Source organism: Ailuropoda melanoleuca, chromosome 10 (genome assembly GCF_002007445.2).
Source record: "Ailuropoda melanoleuca isolate Jingjing chromosome 10, ASM200744v2, whole genome shotgun sequence".
NCBI lineage: Eukaryota > Metazoa > Chordata > Mammalia > Carnivora > Ursidae > Ailuropoda > Ailuropoda melanoleuca.
Window position 1 is genome coordinate 93542108 of NC_048227.1, and position 16905 is coordinate 93559012.

At 36.0% G+C, this 16905-nt stretch overlaps 1 protein-coding gene across 7 annotated transcripts in view; it reads left to right on the forward strand.

Moving 5' to 3' along the window:
* The window catches only part of TAB2 (TGF-beta activated kinase 1 (MAP3K7) binding protein 2), an 88944-nt gene that overhangs the window by 61537 nt on the left and 10502 nt on the right, over positions 1-16905 (forward strand). For all 7 annotated transcript variants that reach the window (XR_004628172.1, XM_034669272.1, XM_034669271.1 and 4 more), the window contains 3 exons: positions 12887-13047; positions 13259-13352; positions 14667-14747. Coding sequence is in view for 6 of the 7 variants with exons in the window: in XM_034669272.1 (XP_034525163.1) it covers positions 12887-13047; positions 13259-13352; positions 14667-14747 (336 nt within the window). In the remaining variant the exon portion in view is untranslated. The remainder of the gene's footprint in view (positions 1-12886; positions 13048-13258; positions 13353-14666; positions 14748-16905) is intronic.

A 16905-nucleotide genomic window follows, 5' to 3' on the forward strand; every position in this document is an offset into this window, starting at 1 on the left:
CTTAGTATGATTTGTAACTATTTTTTCCCATTTTGTGAATTTTTTTCTCTTTTTTTAAGTGAGCTCTACGCCCAACATGGGGCTTGAACTTAGGACCCCCGTAATCAAGAGTTGCATGCTCTACCGACTGAGCCAGCCAGGCACCCCTGTCTTTCTGTTTTCTTTTTTTTTTTTTTAAGATTTTATTTATTTATTCGACAGAGAGATAGAGACAGCCAGCGAGAGAGAGAACACAAGCAGGGGGAGTGGGAGAGGAAGAAGCAGGCTCACAGCAGAAGAGCCTGATGTGGGGCTCGATCCCATAACGCTGGGATCACGCCCTGAGCTGAAGGCAGACGCTCAACCGCTGTGCCACCCAGGCGCCCCTCTGTTTTCTTGATAGTGCATTATGAGGCAGAAAAATTTTTAATTTAGCTGCAGTCCAACTTATTTATTTTGCTGTTTCTCCTTTCATTGCTCATGTTTTTGGTGTCATATCTAAGAATCAGTTGCCAAATCAGAGGTCATGAGAATTACTCCTGTGTTTTCTCCTAAGAGTTTTATAGTTTTAGCGCTCTTATTTTGGTCTTTGATGTTTTTTGAATTAATTTCTGCATAATAGAATGAGGTAAGGGCCTAACTTCATTCTTTCACACGCAGCTTATCCAGCTATCCCAGCACCATCTGTTGAAAAGACTTTTCTTTCCTCATTGAATGGTCTTGGCATCCTCATAGAAAACCAGTTGACCATAAACCCATGAGTTTATTTCTGGACTCTTAATTATTTTTCATTGATGTATATGTCTACCTTTATGCCAGTACTACACTCTCTTGATTATTGTTACTTTGCAGTAAGTTTTGAAATTGAGACATGTAAATTCTACATTGTTCTTTTTCAAGATTATTTTGGCTATTTGTCGTCGTGTTCATATAAATTTTAGAATCAACTTGTCAATTTCTACAGAGAAATCAGCTGGGATTCTGATAGGAATTGCACTAAAATATTTTTCTAATATACTTGATTTAAAAAAAATGCAATCAGAACAAAAGGGTGTGTAGTGAAAAGTTGTCTTTATCATTTTTTTGGTCTCTTTCTCTTTGAGAGTATTTCATGTCGGCAAGTACAGATCTCTTTTCTTAAAAAATGGCTACATAGTATTTTGTACCATAATCCATAACCAGTCCTTTCTTTATAGATAGACCTTAAGGTCTTGTTTTTACAAACTGCTGCAATAAAAATCCTGTACATACTTATTTATGCCCATGTCCAAGTATGTTGGCAGAAGAGATTACCAGGAGTGGAACTGCTGTGTCAAAGGATATGTGTATTTTTAATTTTGATAGATATATCATTTAGGCTTGGTTATGTTTCAGTAACAAACTGTCTTTAACAACCAAAGTTTATCTGTCGCTCACTTGCCACTATAGATTAGCTGGTGGGCTCTGTTCTCTATCAACCTCACTTAAGGACCCAGGTTGAGGGAAGCTCCTTTCCATGCCTCCATGTTTGTTCAGGCAAGACAAAAGAAATACAGCAAATCAGTACAGATTCCTTAAGCTTCTACCCTGACATGTTGTTACTCTGTAGTAAAGCAAGTTACAGAGCCACACCTAACCACATCTGATTGCTAGAGAATGGGGAGGCATAATTCTACCATACATACCTAGAAGCCAGAGAGCCAGAAATATTTGGTGAAGGACACTCTGATGACTACCACAGAACATGTTGCCAGTTTTGAGACTCTAACTTCCAGTTTAAACTCTCATATTTGTAAAATAAGGAACACTTTTGGTGACGTTTGTAAGAATGTTCTTTTCCTTCTTCCCTCCCCTACCCATCACTATGTAGGTGATTGGAAAAAAATACATCTTTGTCAGTCTGGTAGGCAAAAATGTATTGTTTTGGTTTTTAAAAATTTGCATCTTTAATATGAGTGAGGTTGAGCATCTTTTCATGTATTAATTTTTAAGCTGTTTGTATTTTGTGAACTTGCCTGTTTTTATGGGGTACCTAGTCTGTTTTTTTCTAATACATTATTACTTTTAACTTGATCAATAAATTTTTTGTTTTTATAATTTTTTTTTACTTTCATATAGTCAAACTTATCAACCTTTTTTTCTTTCTGGTTTCTGGGTTTTATGTCTTATTTAGAAACTAGCCCTTCTCAACTTTCCAAGATTTCAAAAGATCAGAAATCTTGCACTTCTCTTAAATTATAGTGATATTCTTTGCAACCATATTGAATTGGCCTCATTTCTCTTTCCTATGGCAGCCCTTCAAAAACTTGAAAATAACTACCATAGTCCCCTTTGAAAGGATAAGCCTAAGTTATAAACGTCCCCAGTTCCTTTATGGTTCATCCAGTTCAATTTCTTGGAGGCTCTTTTGGTATCTCTAGGGCCTGGTTTTCTTTTTCTCTAAAACAAAAATTTTAGACAGTACCTGTATTTTAATGCTGTAAGATTGCATTTAGAATCTTACTTATATACAGGGGCGCCTGGGTGGCACAGCAGTTAAGCGTCTGCCTTCGGCTCAGGGCGTGATCCCAGCGTTATAGGATCGAGCCCCACATCAGGCTCCTCCCCTATGAGCCTGCTTCTTCCTCTCCCACTCCCCCTGCTTGTGTTCCCTCTCTCGCTGGCTGTCTCTATCTCTGTCGAAATAAATTAAAAAAAAAAATCTTTAAAAAAAAAAAAAAGAATCTTACTTATATACAAATAAAGGCCAACAAAGTGTTTATCTAGCAGACTCCTCATACTCATCTATTATTAATATGAATGTATAAGTCATTTAAGTTTCTTAAAAATAATTACAGGAGTTAAGCATCATTCCTCATAGTTTTATTATTTCTATTGCCCAGATTACAGACCCAGTTGCAGCACTATTGAAAGACCTGATTTCAAACTCTGCTGAAAGATGGCAAAATAGAAGAGAACATCAGGATGTTTATTTTAATGAGTAATTACCATCTCTGAATCCTTTGTGAGTCCATTACTAAATAGGTGACAATAATTACACATTGGCATATACAACAAATACCCCTGCTGTCAGCAGTTACAATCTAGAAAAGTCTTGATTTATTTTAGACGCTGACATTGTACCTCATTAGGTACAGTGACTTAGGCATGTACCTCACTTAGGCATATAAAATTGTCATGACAGACAAAAGTATAAAAGACATTTGAAATAAGTATCTATTATGTTTCTGATGGAAAATTTCTCTCTCTCTTTAATAAGCCCAAGATCTTTGTATCCATAAATACCTGTTACATTTTCCAGTGGCAAAGGTATTGTTTTAATATGCACACTGCATCCTCCCTTTTTTTTTTAAATTTTTGGAAAAATTAGATGTTATTTACACTATAAAATACCTAAAATTAGTAAAACTAACACCATCTGAAACTTGAAGTGTGTTTTTCTAATTACAAATAAAGTTGAGTAAGAAGTTGTTTCCATCATTCACTGGAAGTTGACAAAAGCTGGGTAAAGACTAAGGTTTCTAAAACTGCTGCTTAAAAAGAAATGCCTAGAGGAGTGGTTTAAGGACCCTAGTATTTGAATTAACTAATAGTTATTTTAACAACCACAAGAGGGAGTTGCATGCTTAAATTACCTTTATCTATTAAAATGTAATTTTGACTGAAAGAGAGTTTAAAAGGTACTGAATTTTTTTTCTCCGTTATTCATCCTCCCTCTCCCTTCTTGTGTATTTCAAGGGTAAAGTAGATAGGTAGGTTTAGAAAACAAAGTCACTGTGTGATTGAGATGTTAAATACATCAGCTATTTTATTTCCTTGGTAAAAGTAGCATATTAAAAAAAAGCCATCTTTCTGCATTGTGAGCAACCAAGAAGTCTTGCCATATTTCAAAATGCATTCAGTTGTGCTAAGTGATAAATACTGAAACTAAACGTTCAAGGAGACTAAAATAAATTTCACTTTTCTGTTTTATCAATATTTCTATTTCTTGGACAAAAAATTAGTATTTTACTCTATCATTCATTAGAAGTCAAATTGTTGTCATTATTTTATGTTTAACAAATATTTATCAAGTGCCTACAATTGTCAAGTTTTAATACTAGACACCCGTGTTACAAAACTGAATTCAGTGTTTACTCTCAAGGAGTTTGAGGTTTAGTTGAGAGATGTACTTAATAATGAAAAATCTAAAATGCTGAATTTTTTCAAGTGTGAAATGCAATGAATTCATCTAACAAAAAAAAGCTTCTCCGTTAGTGGGATACTGATTTATAAATACAAAGTAATAATATATAAGCTCTTGAAATAGTTCAACTTTGTTTCCTTCCTTCACACTTTACTCACGGTATTAATTTATTTAATGCCCTTTGAACAGGTAGTATAGAAATTAACTTAAGCTCCTTTACTATTAAAATTATCTTGGGGATGCCGGGGTTGCTCAGTTGGTTAAGCATCTGACTCTTCAGCCCAGGTCTTCATCTCAGGGTTGTAAGTTTAAGCCCTGCATTGGGCTCCACATCCAATCCAGAAAATCTTAGATTCCAGTACTGTAAAAATTTAATTAATGTGTTTTTGGCTGAATGAAATACTGTTACAATGCAAATATCACAAATAAAACTAAAGCACAGCTTTACCGATGCCTTATTATAGTTTAACTACTCATATATGACCGGATGTTATTTTTATCAAGGTATACACACTTGTATGCATACATATAGATAGATAGATAGATAGATAGATAGATAGATAGATAGATAGAGATATATATTTTTTTCTAATACCTGTTATAACATATATGTATCTATACACATGTATATATGTATCTTCTATATACAGACACAATTATGTATCTAGGTTTAGGTTTTTCTTTAAATTATCCTTGTTCCACATTCAGTGAACTCCTTCAGTTTAAAGGCTAGTGTCTCCCTTCAGTTCTGGAAATCCCCTCCTGATTCCCAGTTTCTCCATTGTCTCTTTTCTAGAACTTCTCTTATTCAGCTATTTGACATCCTAGACTAGCCTTCTATTTCTCATCGTTATATCCTCAAGTACTCATCTTTCCTATTCTGTAATTGAGTATACTTCCTTAATTTTTATCCCAACCCATGTATGAAATTTCATTTCAGCAATGATGTTTTTAATTTCTAAGAACTAATTCTCTAATTCCTTTCTCACAGCAGATTGTTTTATGGGTGTATGATTATCTCAGATCTCTTAATGATGCTAACTAGGATCTAAGTTTTTGTGTGTCTCCTGAATTATCTCTGCTTAATCTGGGTTTAGTCTTTCTCTTTTTCTAGATCTTTTACATGTCAGATGTTCCTGAAATGTATGGTGATACATGGCTCTTGGTTCCTATGTAAGAATGAAGGACTGTGAAAGCTAACTTCATTAGGTGGAGCCTGATTCAGAGCAAAGCTGTCTTTATAAAAAGACTATGATTACTTTTCTTCATTACGAGTCTAATAATGGTTCTTAATGGATATGTATTGTATAATGGTTTATACAGTAAAGGTTAAAATTGGTAGACAGACCACAACTAGAGAAGAAGAGTTCATTGGCTTTAGCTGAATTTTCATAGTGATTCACCTTGGCCCCGCCCTCTTTTCTTTGTTGTTCATCTTTCTCAGATTTCTATCTAAAAATCCCAAGCCACAAGTGAAAGTGAACTAGACACATAGAAATCCAGGCACTTAGAAGAAAGAATTGCTATGAAATAGAGGGTCATGTCTCTTTGCTACTATCTTCAGAACACTTTTTATTTTGTTTATAATTAACAAGCATACTTAAGAGATCCTGAATAGTCTATAAACTGTATTTGTCATTTCTAAGTAATATAGTCATTATAACTCTTCTCTAAGATTTTGTTTTCACTGGAAAGAAATCTCTCATAAATTCTGAGGCATTGGATTCACAGTATTTTACTTCAGGGCTTCAGTCTAATCATAGGATATGTCTAGCCATTTTTCCCAGAGGCAAGCCATGTCTTTAGCCGTTGTAAAAACTCCTCTCCTTGTGAATTCCCAGGGATGTAATATTTTTCCTATTTCAGAAACATTCTGAAGAATTTACTCTTTAACTTCAAAATATCCCCACAACCTTCAGCAGCTCTGGCTCCTTCATTTCTCCTAAATCTTTTTTGAATCACATTTCTGCCTGTTGTTGTTAAAGGATGTCTCCTACTAATACTGGTCTTCTGTGTAGCTTTCACCTCTGTGGTTTACTTTCCTATTTTGATAGAAACATTAAAAATATCATATTGGGGATTACTAGTGGAGCTCTTTGTGACTAGGAGAGTGTTCAGCCCCTGTCCTGGAATGTATGTTCTGAGATGCATTGGTCCGAAAATAAATTTGAATGTTCTTCTGTGTTTTTTGAAACCGTTAAAGTTGAATGCTAGCTTCCCCCTCACCCTTTTATCATTAAGTAAAGAAGCCTCTTTATCTCATAACATATTTTGCCCTGAAATCAATTTTTTTTTCTGAAATGAGTATTACTACACTTGCTTTATTTCAATGTTAGAGTCACCTGGCATGTCACTTTCAAAACTTCTCTAGTGGGGGCACCTGGTCGCTCAGTTGTTTGGGCGGCTGGCTTTTGATTTCGGCACAGATCATGATCTCAGGGTCCTGGGATCAAGCTCCCTGTCAGGCTCTGTGCTCAGCAGGGAGTCTGCTTAAGGATTCTCTCTCCCTCTGTCCCTCCCCGCCCCACTGTTGGGCACGCACTCTCTCTCTTTCTAAAATAAATAAACAGATCTTTAAAAAAAAAAAACAAAAAACTTATCTAGCAGCCTTCAAGATTTTCTCTGTCTTTGGTTTTCAGTAGTTTGACTATGATGTGTCTGGTTTGTTTTGTTTTAATACTACTTAGAGGTCCTCAGGCTTCTTTGATCTGTGATTTATTGTCTTTCCTTAATTTTGGAGGATATTTGCCCATTATCTCTTCAAATATTTCTTCTGACTTGTTTTTCACTGATTACATGTATATTAGACTGTTTGATATTTCCTGCATCTCTTGGATGCTTTGTTCTTTTTTTCACTTTTTTCTTCGTGTTTGGGTAATATCTGTCTTTCAAGTTCACTGATTCTTCTGTATCCAGTGTGCTAGTAAGTCTGTTGAAGGAATTCGTTATCCCTGGTGCCATATTTAATTTCTAGCATTTGACTTTTTTTATGATTTCCATTTCTCAAATTATCTCTTTGTTCCTGCCTGTTGTCCACTTTTTAACTAGATCCTTTAACATATTAATCACAGTTAGTTTTAAATTCCCTGTCAGGTAGTTCTAGCATCTGGGTCATGTTTTAGTATGGTTCTGTTGATTGCCTTATCTCTTGGTGATAAGTTGAATTTTTCTCTTGCCTTTCTGTATGTCTCATAATTTCTTGTTGAATGCCAAATATTGTGTGTAAAAAAAAAAAAAAAACAGAAGAGACTGGGATAAGTAGTATTTACACCCAGAAATGGGAACATCTCTCTTTTCTGTGGGCTTTTAAAGGGCTGGGCCAGTTTAGTTAGGAACGGAGCTGGGTTCAGGTTTTGATGTTGCCTTTAGTGTACCACAGACTTTGAATATCCCCAGCAATTGGCTGCTTTGTGCCTCTTAGAGTGGTACCCAAAGCATAGAATATTTATTTTACTTTAGTCCTTTTACTCCTGACCTTTCTGTGCTATGATGGGGCCCCCTTTTACTCAAACTTCCTAATATGATCAAGTCTCCACATGATCTGATAAAGGGCCAAATAGTAAATAAACTACGTATGATTTTGCAAGCCATGCAGTTTCTGTCACAGCTATCCAATTCTGCTGTTGTAACACAAAAACAGCCACAGACAATAAGTAAACAAGTGAGCTTGGCTGTACTCCAGTAACACTTTTTTCACAGAACAGGCAGTGGGCTGTTTCTGTCCAGTGGTCCATAGTTTGTTTGACCACTTGTTTAGAGCCTTGTTCTTGCACACACACACACACACACACACACACACACACCATCTCTCCTACCTCTATAATGTAAGCCCCACAAGGGCAGGGATTTTTGCCTGTTCGTTGATTACATAAGTAGACTGTCAATATATTAAAAGAATGTGTGAGTGAATTGTTTTAAATGTGTTTCTTATGAACAGCATGTAGCTAAATTTTAAAAATCTAATGTGCAGATCTCTTATATCTAAACAAATACATTTAATTAAATTGCAGTTGTGATTACTGATATATTTGGAATTATTCTTGCCATAATTTATTTTCTTTTCTTTCCTTTTTTCTTCCTTTCCTGCCATCTAAGTTTAATCAGATCTTTATTATTTCTCCTTTTGTTTGGTCTTTTAACTTAGAAACTGCATTCTATTTAGCTTTCTCTAATAGTGATCCCAGAATATTTAACGTGTGTGTGTGTGTATTTTTTTTTTAAGTAGACTCCACACCCAACAGCAAGAGTCACATGCTCTACTGACTAAGCCAGCCAGGTGCCCCTAACATGTATATTTGGTTTAGCAACATTTGAGAGTATTCTTCCTAAATACTTTAAGACCTTAGAATGCATCTCTGGTCTTCATGTTTCCAGTTTCTTGTTACTTTGTAATGTTTTAGTTTTACTTTTTTCTAAGCAATTTATGCCACCCCACCCACTGCCCTGGTCTTTCTCCTTTGTTTTAGAGTTAGAACTTTATTTGGATTTATTCATCGGTTCTTTCCTTTTGTATTAATTTCCATCTTATCAAAAAACATCATTAGTAGTTCTTTCAGCAACAATCTGTGGTTGGTAAAGTCCCCCAAACTTTATCTAAAAATGTAGCTATTCATCCAAGTTCTGATAGTCTAGTTAGATGCTCAAAGTATGCTATTATCTTCTGGATTCTGTTATTTCTTTTCTTTAAGTTTTGGAAAATTTTCAGCAAGCATCTCTTTGAATTTTGCCTCTCCTCCATTCTTTCTGTTGTCTCCTTCTGGAACTCCTTTTTAGATTTATGTGAGATATTTTAACCCCTTTCATGTTTGCTGTGGCTTTATCTCTGTGTGTTCTGGGTAATGATCTTAGATTTATCTTCCAGGTCACTAACTGTCTTTGACTATATCTAATCTGCTGTTTAATCTATTTGACTTTTTCATTTCACTGACTATATTTCATATCTAGAAGTTGTTATGGTACTTTTCCCTTTTTTTTCTTTCCAGATTTTTATTTAAATTCTGTTAGTTTAACACATAGTGTAATATTGGTTTCAGGAATAGAATTTAGTGATTCGTCACTTACATACAACACCTAGTGCTCATCACAAGTGCCCTCCTTAATGCCCACCGCCCACTTAGCCCATCCCCCACCTTCCTCCCTCCATCAACCCTGTTTGTTCTGTGTAGTTAAGAGTCTGTTATGGTTTGCTACCCTCTTTCTCTCTTTTTTTTTGCTACCCTCTTCTCTCTCTCTCATATGTTCATCTGTTTGGTTTCCAAAATTCCCGCATATAAGTGAAATATGGTATTTGTCTTTCTCTGACTGACTTATTTTGCTTAGCATATCCACTCTAGCTCCATCCACATCATTGCAGAAGGCAAGATTTCATTCTTTTTGATGGCTGAGTAATATCCCACTGTGTGTGTACATATATATATGTATACACTAAACGTTGTACGTACAGCTTCTTCATCCATTCGTAAGTCAGTGGACACTTGGGCTCTTTCCATGGTTTGGCTATTGTTGATAACCCTGCTTTAAACATCAGGCTGCATGTACCACCTTTGAATTTGTATTTTTGTGTCCTTTGGGTAAATACCTAGTAGCGCAATTTGCTGGATTGTAGGGTAGTTCTATTTTTAACCTTCTTGACGAAATTCCATACTGTTTTCCAGAGTGACTGCACCAGTTTGCATTCTCACCAACAGTGTTAAGAGGGTTCCCCTTTCTTTGCATCTTCCCCAACTTCTGCTGTTTCCTGTGTTAATTTTAGACATTTGACAGGTGGGGGGTGGTATCTCATTGTGGTTTTGATTTGCATTTCCCTGATGATGAGTGATATTGAGCATCTTTTCATGTGTCTGTTGGCCACCTGGATGTCTTCTTTGGAAAAATGTCTATTCATGTCTTCAACCCATTTCTTAACTGGATGGATTATTTTTTGGGTGTTGAGTTTTATAAGTTATTTGTAGATTTTGGACACTAACCCTTTATCAGATACATCATTTGCAAATATCTTTTCCTAATTCTGTAAGCTGCCTTTTAGTTTAAGTTTGGGGGCTCTTTCTGGACCATTGATTCTCATGGTAGATCACTCTCTTGTTTGGTCATACTTTTCTGTTGAGAGCTTCTCTTCATTGAGGGTTTTTCCATATGGATCCCATAGTAATAGCTCCCTGGTAGTGGAAGTGGGTTGCCAGAGCATTTGCATTTGCTTCTGCCAGGGCCTCCAAGGAAATCACTAGCCTGGGGATAATTGTCATAATAATTTCTCACCCTGAGGTTCTCTCTCTGCCCTTACAGTATAAATTTTGATCACTCAAATGTGATATAAGTTGGGTTTCAGTTTCTCAGGAAATCTGTTCTCATCCCTGCTTCACAATAAATAGTACCACAAATGTATATCATGTTTTATCATTTCAGCATAAATATACACCATCGTTTGGTTTTTAGAGAATATTGAAGGATTTTGTCATTAGGGAGAACATCTTGAGTATTAATTTTAAGAAATGCTACTTTTAAATAAAATAATCACAAATTTCTAAGTATTGCCACTTGAGACACATTGTTGGCAAGATGGTTGGAGTTTAGAAATGAAGGAAAGTATATTATTCCACATCTTCCTCTGCCTTGTCCTTCATTCTTACTGCAGTCCTGCTGCCAGCTTTTCTTCTCTTTTTGTCCCACTCAAAAAATAACAGCCCACATCCTCATCTTCTTTTGGGAGAATGAACAAACCCTAAGGTAGAATTCGTATATTTTGGAAATAGAGGGATAAAACTGCAGTTCAGATAAATAAATCAAATTGATAGAAGCCTGACGAAACAGGCTTGGTAGGGGGGGTCCTGGGATCGAGCCCCACATTGGGCTACCTGCTCTGCTGGGAGCCTGCTTCTTCCTCTCCCACTCCCCCTGCTTGTGTTCCCTCTCTCACAGTGCTCTCTCTGTCAAAATAAATAAATAAAATCTTAAAAAAAAAAAAAAAAGCTTGATAGGAAAGTAACAAAGACACAGCAAGTTTTCAACCAGGAACATGTTTATCTCCAAAAACACCTCCCCGCAGTTACAGAATATATATTAAAATGGGAGAAAGTTTAACAGGGTTTTAGTGTTTATCAAAAAGAATCAGCCATAGTTTTTAAAACTTGAAACATTATGCCCTAGTTTTTATTTCTTCCAATAAATAAGAAAGAATTACAGAGGGAAGCATCTACAGATTATAACAGTGTCAGATTTTGTTGGGAAAAATCATCTACTATTTGAAGTACTTGAGCTTAACGGCCTCCCCCACTCCATACCCTAGTTCTGGTTCTAGAATATACTGCTAGAGTGAATGGCCCAAATATACCTTAATATGCTAGAGCCTTTTTCTTATTTTTTAGATTCTTAGAAATTTCAGATTAGTTGAAGATGACTGTTCAGCATTAACTGTTTAATCTACTTGAGCTTTTCATTTTAATGACTAGTTTTCATTTTTAAAGGTTGTTAATTGTACTTTTCTAAATCCGCCTGTTTTCTCATGGTAGAATCATCCTGAGCTGACTTTTTATAGAAGTAGATACAGGTATCTTCACTCCCAGTCCAGTATCCTAAAAAAGAGGCCTACATTGTCCAAGGATTAATCACAAGAACATATGGTGATTTTTATGGCTTAATAAGGTTTCCCAAGCAGTTTATCATTCATGCTACAGGATTAACTGCATAATTTCTTTCTTTAAAAATCTTAGGAAAATAAGGGCACCTGAGTGTCGGTTAGGCATCCAGCTCTCGATTTTGGCTCGGATCATGATCCTCAGGGTCATGAGATTGAGCCCCATGTCATGCACTATGCTGAGCATGGAGCCTGCTTAAGATTCTCTCTCTCCCTCTCCCTTTGCCCCTCCCTGCCCTATGCGCTCGCTCTCTCTCTCTCTCCTTCTCTAAAAAAACAAAAAAACGCAAACAAAAAAAAATCTTGGGAAAATATCTTCACAAATATAAGTGATTTAAGTGGTATCATTTTTACTTTGTGATTTGAACAATTTAATACTAACGTTTCACATTTTAGAGCACCTGGGTAGCTCAGTTTGTTAAGTGTCTAACTGTTGATTTTGACTAGGGTCATGATCTTGAGGTCTTGAGATTGAGCCCCATATCGGGCTCTGCGCTGAACGTGGAGCCTATTTAAGATTCTCTCTCTCCCTCTGCCCCCCTCCCCTCCCCACCCCTGCTCACATGGTTGCACTCTCTCTCTTAAAAAAAAAAATTAACAATTTAATGTTATCATTCGTATGGATTAAAATCATTCTGTTTTATTTGTTGCATACAAGAAAATGGATTTAGCTTAACCCATATTCCCTTTTAAAATGTCTATAAAGTGTTCATATTAGAATACCTTATGTACTTCTTAGAAGGTGTTATCCTTTCAGAGGGTCAGATGTGAATTAAATAGTAGTTAGTAGATTAGTTGACTAGACGGGAGCCTTTAGAGAGGTAATAGGCTACTAAAAATACTGTCCTTAGCCATAAAGTGGGTTTATCCTAACACTTTCTAAAAAATATTTTTAAAAAGTAGCAACATTTTCCTGCTTAAATAATTAAAATAATTTTCAAGTTAAAAATTTTGAAATTTTAAACATTTAAACTCAGAATAATTTGTTTTAAGGTATCTTGGCATACTCTTGTTTGTCACAGAAATATTCACTTGCTTTGTTTTCCCAAGGCTACTTAAAGGTTAATTGACTAAAGTGGGTGGGTCCTCATGTTTACGAATATGTGTTGCAGCTCTGTTGGTACACCAGAAGGCCAGAATGGAACGACTTCAAAGAGAACTTGAGATTCAAAAGAAAAAGCTGGATAAACTAAAATCTGAGGTCAATGAAATGGAAAATAATCTAACTAGAAGGCGCCTGAAAAGATCAAATTCCATATCCCAAATACCTTCAGTAAGTCTTTATATAACTCTTATGACCTCTGTGCTTGAACATGAGAATAGACAATCTGTTATAAGTGTAAAAGGTTGATCTAGTTTTCTAGAAATGCTCTTAATTCATACTTGTTTCTTTGCCCTTACCCTCCCCTGCCAAACTCCACTCTTTCTTAACTAATGACGAGAGAATCCAACATAGATCCTTCTCACACGGAATTATTTTTCAGCTCGAAGAAATGCAGCAGTTGAGAAGTTGTAATAGACAACTCCAGATTGACATTGACTGCTTAACCAAAGAAATTGATCTTTTTCAAGCCCGAGGTAAAGTTCAGTGCATATTCAACTGAAATTCATTGTATTAATTTATCAACTCTTTTCCTGTGACTGAAAACAAACTTATCAGTTATAATCTTATTGTCTCAGATTTGACTTTGGAGCCAGATAGTACTAAAAAACTATTGGGTTTTTCTCCCTGCCCCCCCTTCCAGAAGAAATTATGTATTTGGTTTATGAATAATTTCATAAAATTTGTATTATTCAGACCTGCTTTTGTCTCATGTTAAGGGAAGACGGTGATTAGTATGTCTGGCTGTATTGTCAAAAGTATTACTGTTATATATTAGTAGAATGTATAATATTTATAATATTTTTTATAATATTAAGGTTAAAATATAGGTACTCATGTCTTTTTCCTGTTTTCCTTTTTTCCTTTTCCTTTTCAAGAATCATGCTTTAAGAACCTAATTAAAAAGGCATCCCCACCCTAATGGCACTATCTTAATTGATAAAACAGAGAAGAGAATAAAAACATGGCTTATACATTTTTTAGAACAGTGAAAACTTATTATAAAAACTTGAGCTATTAGTGATAAGCAATACTTGGTTATTATAGCAAAAAATCTTGACAATTTAATTCAGTTCCATAGACAACTAAAAGGAAATTGTATAACTTAAACCTAATTCTGAAGTTAGGGAAATAATAGAAATAAATGAAATGGAAAAGACAGGATAAGAGAAGGAAGCCAACAAAAAAGAAATCCTTAATTACTCTCTTAAGGGTGTGCTGAAAATCCATCAAACTGAAAGATGATAATGTATTTTCTTTTAAAAACCTTAATAAGTCGTGTATCTTGAAACATTCACTGAAGATGCCATAGTTTAACTGTAAAGAGGGAAAAAGGAAGTTAGTGCTGGTCTAGCAACTAAAGTCCTTGAGCTTGTTCTTTTTGTCCTCTGAACCATTACATTAAATTAGTGCAAGGTTCTTAATACTTGGGGCCAAGCTATTTGTTCGATCATTTGAAATTATATTTTAAATTGTTAAATTTTAAGTTATTTTAACTTGTCACATAGAACAGTGGTCTAGTTCTAATTCTGTTACTGTCTTACTATAGTTTAATTTGACCTGTTCCCCCATTTACCACTTAGGCTTCTGTTGTGAGTACTGTATTATACCTACCTCAGCTGTTTCGACATCCTTACATGTACTTTGAGATTAGAGGTGCAAAATAAATGAAAAGCATTTCTTCTATTTATACTGTGATCTTTTTTAGAAAGAAAATATTTGCTTTTTAAAAAATAAAATTAAATATTTTTGAGCTAAACATTGATATATTTACTTTTTATATATTTCAGGACCACATTTTAATCCCAGCGCTATTCATAACTTTTATGACAATATTGGATTTGTAGGTCCTGTGCCACCAAAACCCAAAGGTTAGTGTATTCATTAATGTGAAAACCATTACATTCTGAAAAGCAAGATTTTAGAAAATTTGTTTTTAGCAACCTTCCACTTTAGAAGTGCTTCAGACTGTGGCATTCATGGATGAATTCATTAGGAAGATAGTTGTTTCTTTTCACTTAAATGCTGGGGATGGGGGAGGATGCAAAAGTGTAATGTACTTAGTTCCTTAAAAGTAATATATATGCATGTCCTTAGGCTTCATATATACTCCTAAAATAGCAAGTCTGGGGAAAAAAATAATCAGGTGCAAAAATTTGTTCTCTTTAAAATTTTTGATAACTGATGAGAAAGACAGCTTAGGGAAGTTTATTTTTCATGAGTATTCTGTTTAATTTATGTATAATTCTGTATAGTCACAATACTCTGAATTTCAGATGAATGATTTTTTAAAACTATTACCTACTGTCATTTTACATCATTGATAATCAGATTTGTATGCACACGAAACTAGGGTATGTCAAAATATGTGTGTGGATTTTTTTACTCTAGGACTTAAAATATAGAGAGAAATGAGAACAAGAAAGAATAGGTACGTTATTAGCTCTTTGGTTTGTAACAAAGACTTTTCATAGTCTCACTAGGTATCCTGTTCTCTCCACTCCCTCATTTTTGTTTAAATATAATTTGATTAGAACTAGCTGTATCTTCGTGTTTTGTTTTTTAATTTAAATGTTTCTAAACATAGTTAGCTGGAATGCAATGAACTATTATTACAGAAGAGCAAAAGTGAGATTAGGGCATTTGTCACAGTAAGCAGTGGTTAAAATACTAGATGCCGTTTAGATGTTAACTGAATAAAGGAATAAGGAAAACAGTGGCATAGCCTAGCTCCTTAAAATAAGCAAAGTGGGTATTCCCAGACTCTGAATGAGTTGCTTTAATATAATCTTTTCACTCTCTCAAAAACTAGAATTTTTTTAATAAAACGATTCCTGTTTTGCTTCAACATAAACCAGTACTTATGCATTGAGTGCAAGAGGGAGTATGTAGATGGAGGATAGATGGGAAATAGATTAATAAGGCTGGTCTTGACAATTTGAAGCAGGATAAGAACATGAGGGTTTATTTTACTATCCTGTTTCTATATATGTTTGAAATTTTTCATGGAGATAAAAAGTAAGGAAAGGTAGAACGGTAGAAAGCACAGATGGAAGCCTTTCCTTAAATGTATAATATGTTAAGGGGAGGGGTCCAAGATGTTGTCATAGGAAGACCCTAAACCCACCTCTTCCTGTGGACGTACCATATCTACACCTACATATAGAGCAGTTCCTCCTGAGGAACTGAGGGCTGATTGAACAGCTTCTGCACAACAAAGGATAGAAGGACCACATAGAGATTGGAAGGAAAGATGGAAACACTGTAATCATGAGAACCCCACCCCCTACACTGTGAACTGCAGAGGGGAGAGAGGGCACTGAGGGACCCATGCACAGATTTGCCCACCCTGGCCCCCCAAAAAAGCTGTGATTTAGAGGGATGCCTGGGTGGCTCAGTCGGTTAAGCATATGCCTTCAGTTTAGTCATGGTCCTGGGGTCCTGGGATCGAGCTCTGCATCAGGCTCCCTGCTCAATGAGGAGTCTTCTTCTTGCTCTCCCTCTGCCCCCTCCCCTTCATGTGCTTGCTCTCTCTCAAATCAATAAAAATAAAGGGCAACTAGAATAAAGTGAAGAAAACCCATATACCAACCCTAGAACATCTGCCAAGTGGTGGGAGAACTGCTGGAACTCTCTCTGGGGTCAGAAGTGCCAGCAAGCACTATGTTTACCGTCTTCTACCTCCTTGATAGCATAAATGGGAGCAGAGTCCAGCCATTCTAGCCAGCCTGCCCTCTCAGCAATACTTGCACCTCTTCCCCCATCAGCTCCAGCCATCCTTCCAAAATAGCCCCCTCCACCTGTGCCCACCTCAGCTCCAGCCATCCCACCAAGGAGGGCCATGGTGCAGTGCACACCAGTGCACCCTCAGCCTGTACCCACTCCAGCTCCAGCCATCCTACCAGGGCATCCCTGCATGGAGTACCCCAGGACTCAGCTCACACTTGGTATAGCTACTGCCAGCCAGCCAAAGCTGCCAGGCACATGCAGTCTGTACAGGGACATTCCTACACAGAGCCTTTCCTTCAT